Source organism: Pleurodeles waltl, chromosome 1_2 (assembly GCF_031143425.1).
Source record: "Pleurodeles waltl isolate 20211129_DDA chromosome 1_2, aPleWal1.hap1.20221129, whole genome shotgun sequence".
NCBI classification, from domain to species: Eukaryota; Metazoa; Chordata; class Amphibia; order Caudata; family Salamandridae; genus Pleurodeles; species Pleurodeles waltl.
Window position 1 is genome coordinate 298,366,151 of NC_090437.1, and position 13,628 is coordinate 298,379,778.

General features: G+C 40.8%; 1 protein-coding gene across 5 annotated transcripts in view; it reads right to left on the reverse strand.

The window, feature by feature from the left end:
* The window catches only part of LOC138299827 (broad substrate specificity ATP-binding cassette transporter ABCG2-like), a 676,683-nt gene that overhangs the window by 114,787 nt on the left and 548,268 nt on the right, over window positions 1–13,628 (reverse strand). For all 5 annotated transcript variants that reach the window (XM_069238424.1, XM_069238432.1, XM_069238461.1 and 2 more), the window contains one exon: window positions 4,050–4,132. In XM_069238424.1, the coding sequence (XP_069094525.1) occupies window positions 4,050–4,132 (83 nt within the window). The remainder of the gene's footprint in view (window positions 1–4,049; window positions 4,133–13,628) is intronic.

Sequence of the window (13,628 nt, forward strand, 5' to 3'; positions counted from 1 at the left end):
ACCAGGAGCTTTCCTGCTTGGAAACCACAGAACTGAGAAGAGAGAGGAACTTTGTTGATGTTTGGTGCAGACCCCCAAAACGTGGTCTATGACAGGAGTGAGCAAAATAACTCATGGACTGCCAGATCCTTGAAAGGTAGTCAAGATAACCAATGGCTACGTAAACCATTTCTGTGTAGATGTCTGCATCTCACAAATATATCAAGTAAACCAGATATAGATCAAGTCCTTCTAGCCCTGGTCAGGACATTGTTAGTTTATATAAACGATAATGTAGTGTCTCATGGATGACTCTTCCAACTTGCTATACAGAAAACAAGCAGATTTATCATTAGGAGTTAAACTAACTTTTGCCACAGTAATAGAATGTTATCACATAAGAGCTACAGAAAGTTGGCACGCCTTTGTATAGGAAAAAACAATACAATCGTTCTCAATCAGCCTCTTGTGGCCCATGATCATCGACAGTGTAACAGAAATCTTCGTTCTCAGAGGGAGGAGTGAAGGAGGCAAAGGTTTAAGAGGTCTCCGAGTAGAGCGATAGGAGTAATATATCGGCCAAGATATACGTTTCTGGTGATCTGGGTCTCAAAAAGCCACTTTTATGATTTTGTTCATAATAATTGCAATAAGAAGAACTGTCATGAGTTGCTATATTTCTAAGATGGTACTACTCTTCTGCACCCAAAAACTGAACAGGTAAAGGGGCTTAGGAGAAGCTATGAGAATAAAAAGATGAAGACTAAGTGGTTGTGAAAGGAAACATCTCATGCACACATTCAGAATTTTCCCAGTTGGTGTTGTGGAAAGAATGTGGTCTTGACCTCCTTCTAGTTCACTTAGGGTAGAGTCAGCAATGTCACTTGGATCACATGGCATCTTCACTAACGTGACACCATCTTAAGGATCCGCATAAAACGTGAGTCTGTGAAAGCGTTTTAAAAAACATCCTCTCAAGGACATCAGTAAGATTTCTAAAGACTGAACAGATCTGCTGAGTGGCTCAGGCACTGAGGTAATAGTATTTACTGGTGATGTCCTTCTGAAGGCTTTCACTACCACAGATGTTCTAAGCAATGAAGGTGTCATCCTCTAAAGCAGTGGTCCGATGGGCTGGGGGTCCACAAAGCCTACTCAGGGTATCCACAACTGTTTTGCAAAATTGAACAATATTAAAATTAATGAAATTAAATTAAGTAAATAGAAATAAACAAGCACAACTGTAGAATTTGAATCTGTTTCTATATTTGATTGTGAATAAACAAAGTATTTCAATATTTAAGCATTTGTTTACTTATTCTTGTTTTTGTATTTTTGTGTATCGTTTTGAGGTTCAAATTATAAAAATCATTTTGGCTAGGGGTCCCTGGCGTCCAATAATGACTCAATAGGGGTCCCCAGATTCGAGTAATAATTCACGGGGGTCCAAAGAAGATGAAAGGTTAAGAACCACTGATCTAAGTTATTGTCAATGAGGTTGTGATTTGCCCCTCACTGACAAGGTTATTAATATTGCAAGCCCTAATGACAAATCTGTGACAAGCGGTAATCAACGAGGCTGGCACTCTCAATCTAAACCTGACATTGTGACTAATGTCCAGAACGATGCAGAACACCAAGATAGACAATGAACGCCCCGGCATTGAAGAAGGCTCTGCGGATGCAAAAGCAATTAAACACAGAGAGGAGAGTGTGCCACCAGCAACCAATAACATGGTGAAGAAAACTGTAGAAGTCAGCAGGCTAAGAGAAGAGGCTGACCAAGTAGGAGCCACTGTATAACAATGATATCAATAACTGATTGGTCCACAGGAAGCCTGCGTACAAAGTTATATCAGATTTATCACTCCTATATTTGATTCTCTTTAGTCTTGTGAAGATAAGTGTCATCTTCATGATAACCGTGTGTGATTCTTATGTTCTCTCTTTTTAAGTGGAATTTATGCAGCAGAAAAAGGACCCATCTTTTGATGTTGACTGGGTACACTGTACTGAAAACAGGGATGAACCTCAATTTCTGGAGAAAATAAGCCTGTGTGACTAAAACATTTAAGTAAAACTCTTGACAGACTTTACAGTCTTCATCCAGTGACTTGTATACAGGCAAGAAATAAATTATGTATATGAATTCTAGGGTGTTTTGATTGCTCAGCTTCCTTTGCCATGATGAAAACACTTTCTCCAAAGGGCAGAACTGAGGCCCAGAGACAAAATCTCCCTATAAACAAGGACAGTATTCAAACTATGTACCTTTGAAAGGCCTGAAGCAATGTTTACATTTTGAATCCCCAGTGTGTTATGCAAACAGTATCAACTCAAGGCAGTCAGGCAAGTTGATAAGAAATAGGTTTGCTAAAAGAGTGTTTTTTTTCTATGGCACATCTGAGTATCTTCACCCAGTCTCTGCATATTGGTATCTCCCTTCTCTGGCAATCCTGATGTCAGGCAGGGTAACCTTGTAGAAACTGCACTGGTGGCACCCACCCCAGTATGTATCCTCGGTCTTGCTTCCTCCTTTGAACCATTTGCCAGTTCATACCGGGCTCTCCTTTTCGGCAGGTCAGACAGGAAAAAACCTGTGATGGCCGCTTCAAAATTGGGGTTGGCGTTCAGAAAGGAAAGATTATTCCACAAAGGTCTACAAATGCTTTTGTGAGGCATTATCACCTACGCTTTGGTCCTGAATGGTCCTAGCATGTCCTTTATCTGGCAAACTTTGGATGAGGAGGCAACAAGGCACATCTGGGGCACTCCATGCATGTTTTAGGACAGACATGCAAAGTGGCAACAGAAATTAACAGATATAGGTGTGTGTGTGATCAGTTTTCAACTCTTTGTGCAACACTGCCTTGCAGAACAACGCAATCTTGCTAATGAGGCCCCAAAATGAGAGGTTGTGAGACATCATGGCATTGACATCAGGAGGGAGACTCGTGGAAGTGAAGATGAGGGAGAAACAATCACAGCCCTGCTGAACAATGGGGGACAAGGAAGATGAGGGTTGTATGGAAGAGGAACCTCTTGTTCAATTCAATTCATACCAGATCCTGCTACTCTCAGATGTCAGCCATGTGACAGACATGAAGAAAACAAAAGTCAGAGCCTACTAAAATGCCATTTCCTGATTTCGGGGCTTAGGCATTGGAATTATTTTTGACCAAACTGAGGGGTACCATTATAGGGAAGCATTACCTCTACTGGGACATTGCACAGTTTACAAATTCCTCAAAGAATGGTTGAAAGACCCAATGGAAAATGAACAGAAGTTTGGGGATGCCGGAGATTAATCATGGGATCGAGGTTGTCTACTTAAATGACTGCATCTTCCCTTACTTGTGTTTGAAACGGCCCAAAGGTTTGATGTACAGGTTGATGGTTCCACCCAGAATGGCTAAAGAGGTGCTAGGGGTTTCTCGTGTTCCAGGATCACCAAACTGGCATGGCAGGTAGAAGTATATGTTGTGCTTGTGATGTTGAAGAATATTTAATTTAATTAGCCTATGTAAATCTGAAACTGAAAGCTTTTTTGTATGCTTAACAGTTATTAAGAGGAATAAGGAAAGTAAGGTGTACTCAATTTTAGGAGTAAAGATTTTTTTCCTGTATATTTAAAACATATTTTCAAAAATAACATTTTAATTGAGATCCATTCCCTGTAAATTTATCTCAGGAATGGTTATTCTGGAAAATTTAAAAACCAAAATGTTCTGGCTAGTTTTTAATTCTACATGAATCTTTGTCTTAAATGTTCGCTCAAAGTGCTTTCTTTTATGACAAAGCCTGGATTCAGTGGGAAATGACTGTATGGTAAATTACCAACTGTGCTCAGATGTCTTGAATCAATCAAACTCACTGCACAACTGAGACATGTTTAATTTTTTGTGTTCATAAGATTAGAATTCATTTTCAAAATTTACCTAGACTATCAAGACAGAATGCATGCACAACTACTTCTACCTTAGCAATAATTTAGCATGAAACACTGTATTTTACACTGAGCTTTTTGCGATTTGTGAGCGCTGACTGGGTATTGTCTTGTATCCACTTACCGGTTTTGAATGCCCGAGGAATCGTCTTTTACTCCAAAGAAAATGGCACCAACAATTAAAGCCAGGATCAGAGTCACTCCCAGCTAGAAAAGAGAATATGTTAAAAAGTCTTGAAAGGGCAGAATTGACTTATGAGAGAGTTTTTCAAGCCAACTGGGCTATTTGAAAATAAACTAAAAAATACAAGTGAACTATACATATGTCTCTCCTAAAATATTTTTGGCGATTTAGTACCTATCCTTGAGAATAAACTAGTATTATTAGGTAGATCTATATCCTGGTGTTAAATGCCTCTCACCTAAAAGGAAATAGTCACTGGAGCATAGATTACTGAGAAATTGTGACAACTGCTGCCCTAGACAACTTGTGATCATAAAGCATTCAGAGATCTAGATAGGAGGAAAGGCATATAATGGGCTGAGTTCATTGCTAGACCATGCATGGACTCAGTACATCCCTGTACAAGAGAAATCAATTGTGAGTGCATTTGTGAATCTGCGAACATGTGTTTCAATAAATTTAAAAAAGGGGGGGAGGGGGATGGTGTTCCACAGGACAATTTTAAAATAGTTAATCTTAACATTTTTTCTTAGTGTATGAAAGTAAAAGGTTACTTACCTGTTAGCCTGCAACTAAAGTTCTACAGCGTTAGTGCTTTCTTACATTCTTTAACTCATTACCAGTCATCTGACTGGATATCCCATGCACACTTAATGCAGCAGAATTAATTAAATTTGTCTAAACAGAGTAGTCTATGCACACATTGCACATCATTGTGGATGTTCACAATTCTGCCAATAAAGTGCAAAGGCTAAAACATGCTGCATGATACCATATTTACATTTGTTAACAGGAATGTTACGTCTGAAAATGAAAACATCAAAGAGGATGGGGAGGGAGGGTCTCGTCTGAGTGAATGATACCTATGTTGGTGAACTGTAGTTCGTAAGTTTGGGTTCATCATCATCAGATCGGCTGTAGAGTTACATGCTTTGAAAATTTTTGCAAGCAGTCAACATAATCAGGGAGTTAGAAAGAGACTCACAATATTTTGAATTGATAAAGTTATTTCATTCAAAGCGTGGTAACAAAACTAAACAGGACACAATCGAACAAGATGTATCATGAGAATGAGCATGGCAAATAGAAAAATAAAACTGAAAAATACTTAGACTTGTGAAATTAGGCAAGTCCTGTAAATAACTTTTGAGACTTTCCTTTAAGAAAATCAATTACAGGGCTAGCCAGATGCTATTGGGTAGATCACTCCAAAATCTTAAAAATACATTCCAGAGCACTGCATGTCCAACTCTAGCTTCCTACCTTAACTGAACACGCAGGCATTTATTTTTGGAGAATATATACTTGTGCCCAAAACACCAGAATTTCAGTCTGAACGCCCTGCACTTTTTTGGGGGGTGGAACTGCCTTCAAACCCCTGTGTCCAGGATAGCCTGTATAAAGGGAATCCTCTGCTTAGGCCGAAGATGAGATTTCGATCTGTTGAATAAATAACTGAGGATGGACAATAGCAAAATTGTTGCCTACAGGTCGTCCAAGACTAGTTAGGGGGAGTCCTCCTTCACTTGCCAGTCACCGAAGTACACCACCACATGTATCCCTGACCTGCAAAGATGGGATGCAACTACTGACATACAATTTGTTAACACCTGAGGGACTGAGGTAAGGCCAAAGGGCAGAAAGTTGAATTTGAAATGTTCTGATCCTAACACAAACTAAAGGTATTGTCTGTGAAACTGCAGAATAGGCACATGAAAGTAAGCGTCCTGCAAGTCCAAGGACACTATTTATTCTTCAGGATCGAAGGTTAGTACTAGATCAGTGTCAGAACCTTCAAGGTGTTCTTCCTGAACAGGGTGCTGAAACAGCCAGAGGTGTAATATTGGTCTGAGTACACCCTCACAGCCCATCCTACTTGGGAACCAGGAGGCACTGGGAGTTGCAGCCAATATCATTCTCTGTCTCAGGTGTGTAATGCCTGAGCTTCTCTGGAAAGAATACTGGCATGGTCTGCCCATTCCTGGGGAAAAAAAAAAAAAAAACACAGGAGGAACTTGGGGAGCGGTAGACAAAATCAAGGAGGATGTAACCAAGCTGAACACCAGTCTGATAGATCAAAAGTATATTCAAAACAGAAATAGTCTAGAAAGTAAAGTGGCTTGGCGGCATCAGCAAATGATGAGAAAGACGAAGACTGATGCACTGCTGGTGGCCATACCCCTTCCATTACCCCATCCTCTGAAGCCATGAAAGAGCTGCTTTGAATGTAGAAAAGGTTTTAATGGATGTCTCTGACTGTTGGGAAGGCCCCTCCATTAACTGTGAGTGTTCTAGTATTGTTGGTGAAATTGGTGAGTGGGAGAAAGAAAGCTTAAAAAGTGCACTATAGCTCTACTGTTCTTAAACAGCTCTAGGGAAGAATCCACCTTCTTCCTAAAAAGCCTGGCTCTAGGTACTGGCTAAGCGCATGGTGGCCATTAGCTGGATCAGTGCCCGGAACCTTTCCATCCCTTACTGGATCTAAGATTTAATGGAATGGGGTGCTGCTGAAGAACAATATATGCGGATAACACTAAGAGAGGAGGGGCACTAAAGGATGGGATTGCATGGGGGGCACTTCTGGAAAGTTTCACTAGCGTGGAAGAGTCAAGTTCTGAGTGGAGCACTGATGATGATGATGGCTGATTAAGTGAACCTTGTTTTGATCAGAGAGGTGACAACCAACTGTGGTGAGGCTGTGTCTCTGATACTCCTGATATATGAAAGGATTGGATACATGAGGATCCTATCTGGGAGTGGAGGCCGAGGGAAACTACTGTTGCAGTGGGTGCTATAGATCCCTATTTCTGATTGTCTGTTTACTCTGTCCTCCAGAAATGTGACAAAAAGATTGTGTGATATCTCGCACTGATATGCACTGCATTGTATATTTGTTGGTTCTGTTTTCTAAACTCAATAAAAACAGAGTTATAAAAAAGAAAAAAAAAAAAAGCCTGGCTCTATCGAAAGGCATGTCCATCAGGGAAGCCTAGATTTCTCTGGAAAAAAAAACAGTAGCGTGAAGCTAAGCACGCTGATAAATAGTAATGCTGGTACTAATGGCCCAAGCACACAATCCCTAGAATCCAGACCTGCTCTCAAGAAGTACTTAGCTGCATTCTGGTCACCTTGTGCAGTCCGAGTAAAGGGGTTTCTAAAACCCTCAGAGAGTGCAGGTAACGTCTTGCTCACCATATCTGAGACTGAGTGTAGAGCACGTGTGTAGTGGACCAAGAGGCACAACGTTTAAGACCATACTGTTAGCCTTACACATGAGAAACTCTTTCAAGGAATCAGTCTTCTTGGATTTCCTAACCAGAAAAAAAAGTAGGGAAGACATTAGGGATTACATTGTTCATTGAGGTCTGCATAACAAGCACTCTCCAGAGTTAGGCACCCAATGCCAGCTAATGGCGCAGAACAATCGGTCGGCTCACAGATGGAGCAGAACACAGATTAAACTAACTTCTCCAATGAGTAACTCATGAGCTACTAGTAGCTCGTCGGCTTCCTGTAAGTAGCTCTCCTGTATGCGATCCAACCTACTAAATTAGGAGCTTTTGCTTGATTGTATTAATATATGTGTATCTGAAAACCGAAAAACATGTATTCTGGATGAAACATATGCCCATAAAGTGATGTTTTGATAAAAATGGATTTCCAAAATATTTTTAAAGATGATGATTTTAATGATAAATCAAGCAGTGTTGGGAAGACTCATTATTACAAATATTAATACCTTGGTGCTAGGGACATAGAAGCTGTGGTTGTCATGTATACCTCATGTAGAGGCATTCCAAATTGATAAAGCCTTTTTTACATTACTGTTTGTAAATCTGTTTGTAAATCTGCCTGATGCATTTAGGTGGCCACTATACCAGTAATTTTGCATGGAGTTGCCACCAACAATTTTGTCTGATTGGGTCACTATTTCAAATCTAATAATAGTAGCACAGGATGATCTTCACTGAGGATAAGTAGCTCTCATTACATAACAGGTTGGAGACCCCTCATTTAGATCAAGCACTATAAGGATTTCAGTTCAGGTTTCAAGGGGTCAGACGTCTTTGTCTCAAGCGGTATGATGTCAGTCAACGTGTTTATCTTAGTCTCTGCCATAAGCAACCCAAGACCGCCGCAGCTCCATACGCCACCACCGTCAAGGAGGCACTTTCTTCAACAGGGGGCCCAATGGAGAATTTAGATCAGTGTCTAGTGAAGTGACCACGTCAATTGCATTCTGAAGGTCTAAATCAGGAGTCACAAACTTTTCTGTAATAAGAGCTACTTCAGTTCAATGAAAATCATCCTGAGCTACTTATATTAATGATGTAATAGTGATTTGCCTTGGGCAGGATTGCCAGCATTGAAATGTAAAAGCATTATCAATTTGAAATGCCTCTACATGGCTAACACATAACAGCCACAACTGCAATCACTGAGACACCAAGTAATACATTACTTCAACTCAAATATTAGCTTTAAATACATTTTGAAAATTCAACTATATTTCTCCAAACATCAGCTTATGAATTCTGAAAATACACAAATTTGTATCTAAAATACGTTTTTTTAGTTTTGGTGTACATATAATAATTCAAACAAGGAAAAAGCTCTATATTAGTAGTCAGGGGTGCACACAGGAGAGCTACTCACAGGTAGCAGGAGAGCTAATGGTAGCTAGCTCATGAGCTTCTTGTTGGAAACGTCTGGTCTAGAGATAGGCTAACATGAATTTAATGATGGGTAAGTTGTCTGTCTCTTCACCATCGTCTTCGCGGTGGTGGGCACGTTCAAGCTCATGCACAATTTAACCAAACAAATGACCACCAATATCCTGAAGGCAGAGCAGGAGGGGAGTCATCCTTGCGTGCAGGAGCGGAGTCACCATCAACTACAGGATGCGCCTTAGGGCAAGCTGTTTCCAAAGGTCCTGTGGAGGAGTCCTGGTGGAATCCAGAATCACCACTCCTGGAGCTAAGGCTAGTGCCACTTCATGAAGAATTGCTAAAGTCTATGTCAAGGGTATTGAGAAGTGGCCTGGCCCCAGCAGATGGCTGTGCTGAGGATGAACGGGGTCAGTTGGCACTGGGAAAGGTCCCACTGACGGTCCGGCAGATCTATTGGTCCTGGATGTGCATCGGAGGGATGGAGATGTTTTAAAGAGTTGCAGCATGGCCTCCTTGAAGGCTTCAATCTGCTGCTGAAGTGACAATGGTTGGGAAGCTCTGGGTGCACAAGCTTCATATCTGGGATTGTCTCTGAAGTGGATGATGAACCAGGAGTTGACCATTTGGATCACATCTGTATAGTAAGAGAGAAGGACGCTGTGAGCCTTCGAGTCATCATCCTCTTTAAAAGGCATGACTAGAGCTTTGGCAATGATCTGAAAAGTTGATCATTACAGGCAAGTCATTAGCCCTACAGAGAGGCTGTACCAAGGTTTTTTTTTTTTTTATCAAAAGAGGCCTAATTATTTTTCTTATACCGTTCAGGTTATGTCTGCTGACTTTGAGCTTTTCTGATGTGGTGCCGAAACAAACTCCAAGGGTGGTTCTTGTGTCAGGTGCACAGGATCGGTGCCTTGGAGATCAGTGGCTTTGCCAGAAGTGTCACCGTAGCAGCAGCCTCTGAAGGAATGGCATGGAATCAGGTAATGTTTGGGATGGGTCGGAACAACAAAACTACCAAACCTGCAGGAGGAGGTCTACTCCTGGGGGGGTCAGCTGCCAGAGTTTCGAATCCTGGATTCACATTTTTCAAAGCTGGAATTAGCATTGACAATGAAGATCCTAATGTTAGGGGTACAGAATTGTGACTCTGATCAGTCCCACCTATGGAACTGTTTTCAAGAGGAAGAAAGGGATTGCTACTTCCTATAGTATTTTTTGTGACCTTTAACAGAAGATTTTGTTTTGAGAGATAATTTCCTGTCGAGAGAATTAGCTGAAGGAGAAGAAATCACTTTGGTGTATCTCGGCAGACCGTGACCAAAAATAGCTTCTTCTGCTCTCTGATCCTGAGTGCATCATGAACAGGACTCCCAGACCCAAAGCTTGTGTTCTGAACCTAGATTACATATGCACATGTTAAGTGAATCCAACAATGCTACGTCATCTTTAATAGGGTTTAAACTCAGTCTTAGGAGACATTTACACTTGTTACTGTCATAAAGCTGAGAAATGTCGTAACTGAAGCACCTAGATCTCCGTATCCATGAGTTGCAGTAAAACAATTACTGACGCCAGCAATCCTTTTGGTGTCTTATGTACACCAATGTTGTCACATCTTGGATGGGCAGAGATCTAGCAAAGGCCATGTGGCACAACCTGGCAGCACTGGATGGTTATTGCTGCGAAAAAAGTTTCCTGATCTAGTTTGGCATCTGGAGGATATTCGTAAGTTGAGAAATATGCAGGATAAAGTCTCCATCAGAACAACCAAGGAACAAAATGCATGTGAGGGATGGCTTTCTCACTTTCAGGGATGTGGAATTCCTATTGCCCGACACCTGGGGCATATTGTTTGGGGTCAAGGGCAACAAGTTTTCATGTTTATTTTGTCCTTGGGACAAGTAGGCCCAACCCCCTGCAGCACAAACTCTTTGGCTGCCAGTTTACAGAGAAGGGAATTGTCTGCAGTTGAGGTAATATGTGTGTCCAAATGTTAATGCTGTTCGAACTTGTATTTATGGTTCATTAATTAAAAGCCTTCATTATTAGGGTGAGCACTGAAAATAAATGTTTTAAGGTCACACTGCACTACTGACAGTGGCTAAAGTGAAATAAAGAGAGAAAAAAGTGTACACACTTGTTTGAAAAGTTAACGGTATGAGGCTAAGTATAATGCTCTCAGAATGCTCTCTGATTAGATGCAATGTTAGCAGCAGCTTGTAAGCAACAGTGATTCTTTGCTTTCAAAATTCAATGTTCAGAAAAAAAATGCAAATAGAAAAAAAAAACGTTTCGCTTCTATGACATTTTAGGTGCTATTTCTTTGAAGCGTTACGTAGTGAAATGTGTTGATGCATGCTAGTATTTCCAAAAAATATTCCTAATGGAAAGTCAGTGTAACCATTTTCAACACGATTATGAGAAGCATAAAAATAAACAAGCACTGTCAATGCCATCAGATCCAACATTTTTCTGTGAGTCTTTTGGTTTGGTCAATGCGCGTCTTGTTTTGACATGGCTTTTGTAACACTTTATTGTTGTGGGAGCTGCCAGGCCCTTACAACTGTAACAAACACTGGCAAAAAGAAAATATGTTTTTGGTCTCAAATAGCACACATTGCCACCAGTGGCGTAACAAAGGCCCTGCAGCCCCCTTCCACGGGGGGCCCTCAGCACAGCACCTGCCCTGAGTTAGTCTGGAGGGAGGGGCCCTCCATGTTCTTTGTAGGGGGGCCCCCTCCAGTTTCATTACGCCACTGACTGCCACAGTGGTTCCCGGCACTACACAAATCTACTTTGTGTGCCAATATGCTCCTTGTGGAAGAGAGGAGAGCCAGCCAATAGATAGAAAAATAGATGTTTATTAAAAACAGAGGCACCAATTTAAGGATGGCCTTGTGCCATCTAACGGCACATTAGCGTCATTTTTCTGATGCTAATGTGGCATTAGATTTCCAAAAACACAGCACCATATCTACAAAGTGGTACAATGCATGCACTGCGCCACTTTGTGACCATTTGTGCCACATTATGAATGCAAAGGGGGTGTTCTGGAACAAGGAGACCTGCAAAAATGGTGCAATGAAGTCTTCAAGATTTCATTGTGCCATATTTGGCGTCATTTTCAATGCCTGCTGAAAACAGGCGTTAAAAGGACGCACCTACTGGACTCAATGGGCCTCCTTGCACTTTGCTCCACTAGCATCAGAAGTTTTGACGCTAGTGGAGCAAAGCCCACTACAGCATAAAAAAGTTTGACACTATTGTACCTAATTCCGCCATGGTGTGCTGTATCTTGAATACGGCGCACACATGGTAGCATTAGGGGGGCGCAAGAAAAGTGGCACTTCACGATGTGAAGCGACACTTTTCTTGAATCTGGGACAAAATGTCTTTGTTAACACCAGACAAAATTAGGGACCGAATTCCCTAATTAAAGTACACCCATGGTATATATCTTTGAAATAGTGGCTTTCATGAACTCACAAGAACTAACAGAAGTAGACCAGGAAATCGTACTCCTAGAAAATATTTGTGAACTGTATTTTAGCACAAGCAAATATGCATGTGTAGATTTGCTCATGTGAAAATCTGTTGAGCGTTTACAAGTTCACTTTCCCTTCAACCTCTTACCCCCCTAACACTGGAAGGACTTCTGCCCCTGTCAGGAGTAAATTTTCATCCTTTCTCATTATGGGAAAAGATTAGGGAAGAGCTGGTTAAAATCCTTAAGCACGCAAGTTAGTAGGTTTGCAGACTCAAAGGCATTCCAGCCCTGGAACTATTGTTTACTTCTTCCTCCAACCCCAGTATGTAGATCTGCGGAAAGGTGGCAAAATAAGGAAATTGCTAAAGTAGGGTTTGAATTTTCAAGTATTCAAGCCCTACTATAGTAGTAGCCCTGACATAATCAGAAAGGCTATTATCAGAGCTCTTACATAATGAGATTGCTGCCATCATTTGTCGCTGTACTACATGGCACCAAAGGGACAAGTAGATTTTTTACAGGACAAGTAAATTTAAGAAGTAACCTGCCCCATGGACAAGTAGATATTTTATTAAATTCCACACCCCTGCACTTTCCATTGATGCTTACTGTGGGGCCATCAAGAATTACCCATTTAAAACTGATAAGACAAAATGAGGCATCTGAGACATCACCTTAAGGAATTTCTGAAACAAGGTTTGGGGCTTAATACCCCCATTGTGGTGACTGACATCCAATATGTATATTCAACGAATCTAGATTGGGGCTTACAAATTGAGCAGTTTCTTATTTTTACATTTAACTTTGAAAATATTTCTCTCATGTGAAATTCTGCCATCAGATAAATCAAATTAGTCAATATATTGATAACCAAGCTATCCATTAAAAATCGATTAAACACACAAGGTGATGGGGCATATGCTGGAAAGCTGGCTGTTGGAAATGTGTTGTTTGGTCTGTATTCACACATAAGCAGTTCAACAAATGAACACCAGTGCAAAGTCTACATGATTTGCAGGTATATTTATAATGAAGATTATTACTGGATTTTCGGGAAGAGACGCTGTGAAATGTTTTCTAGCCCTCTGAGGAGGTGAGGCAAAACAGTGTCTTCGAAAACCAAACTCAGCTGGAATAGGTGGAACAGCAACGTACTAAATTCACCAATTAGTTTTCAGCAGCTAATTCAAGCAAGGAATGTTTTATAACATTGGTAAGAAAATAAATATAGTTGAATAAAGTTATAAATAAAGTGGTAGGAAATCAGTAATGAAAATCTAAAAAAGAAGTAGCATGGTGAAACCTCTGTAACTCCAAGCTATTCACAGCTGGGAGTGACTCCAGGAAACCATGACAAGG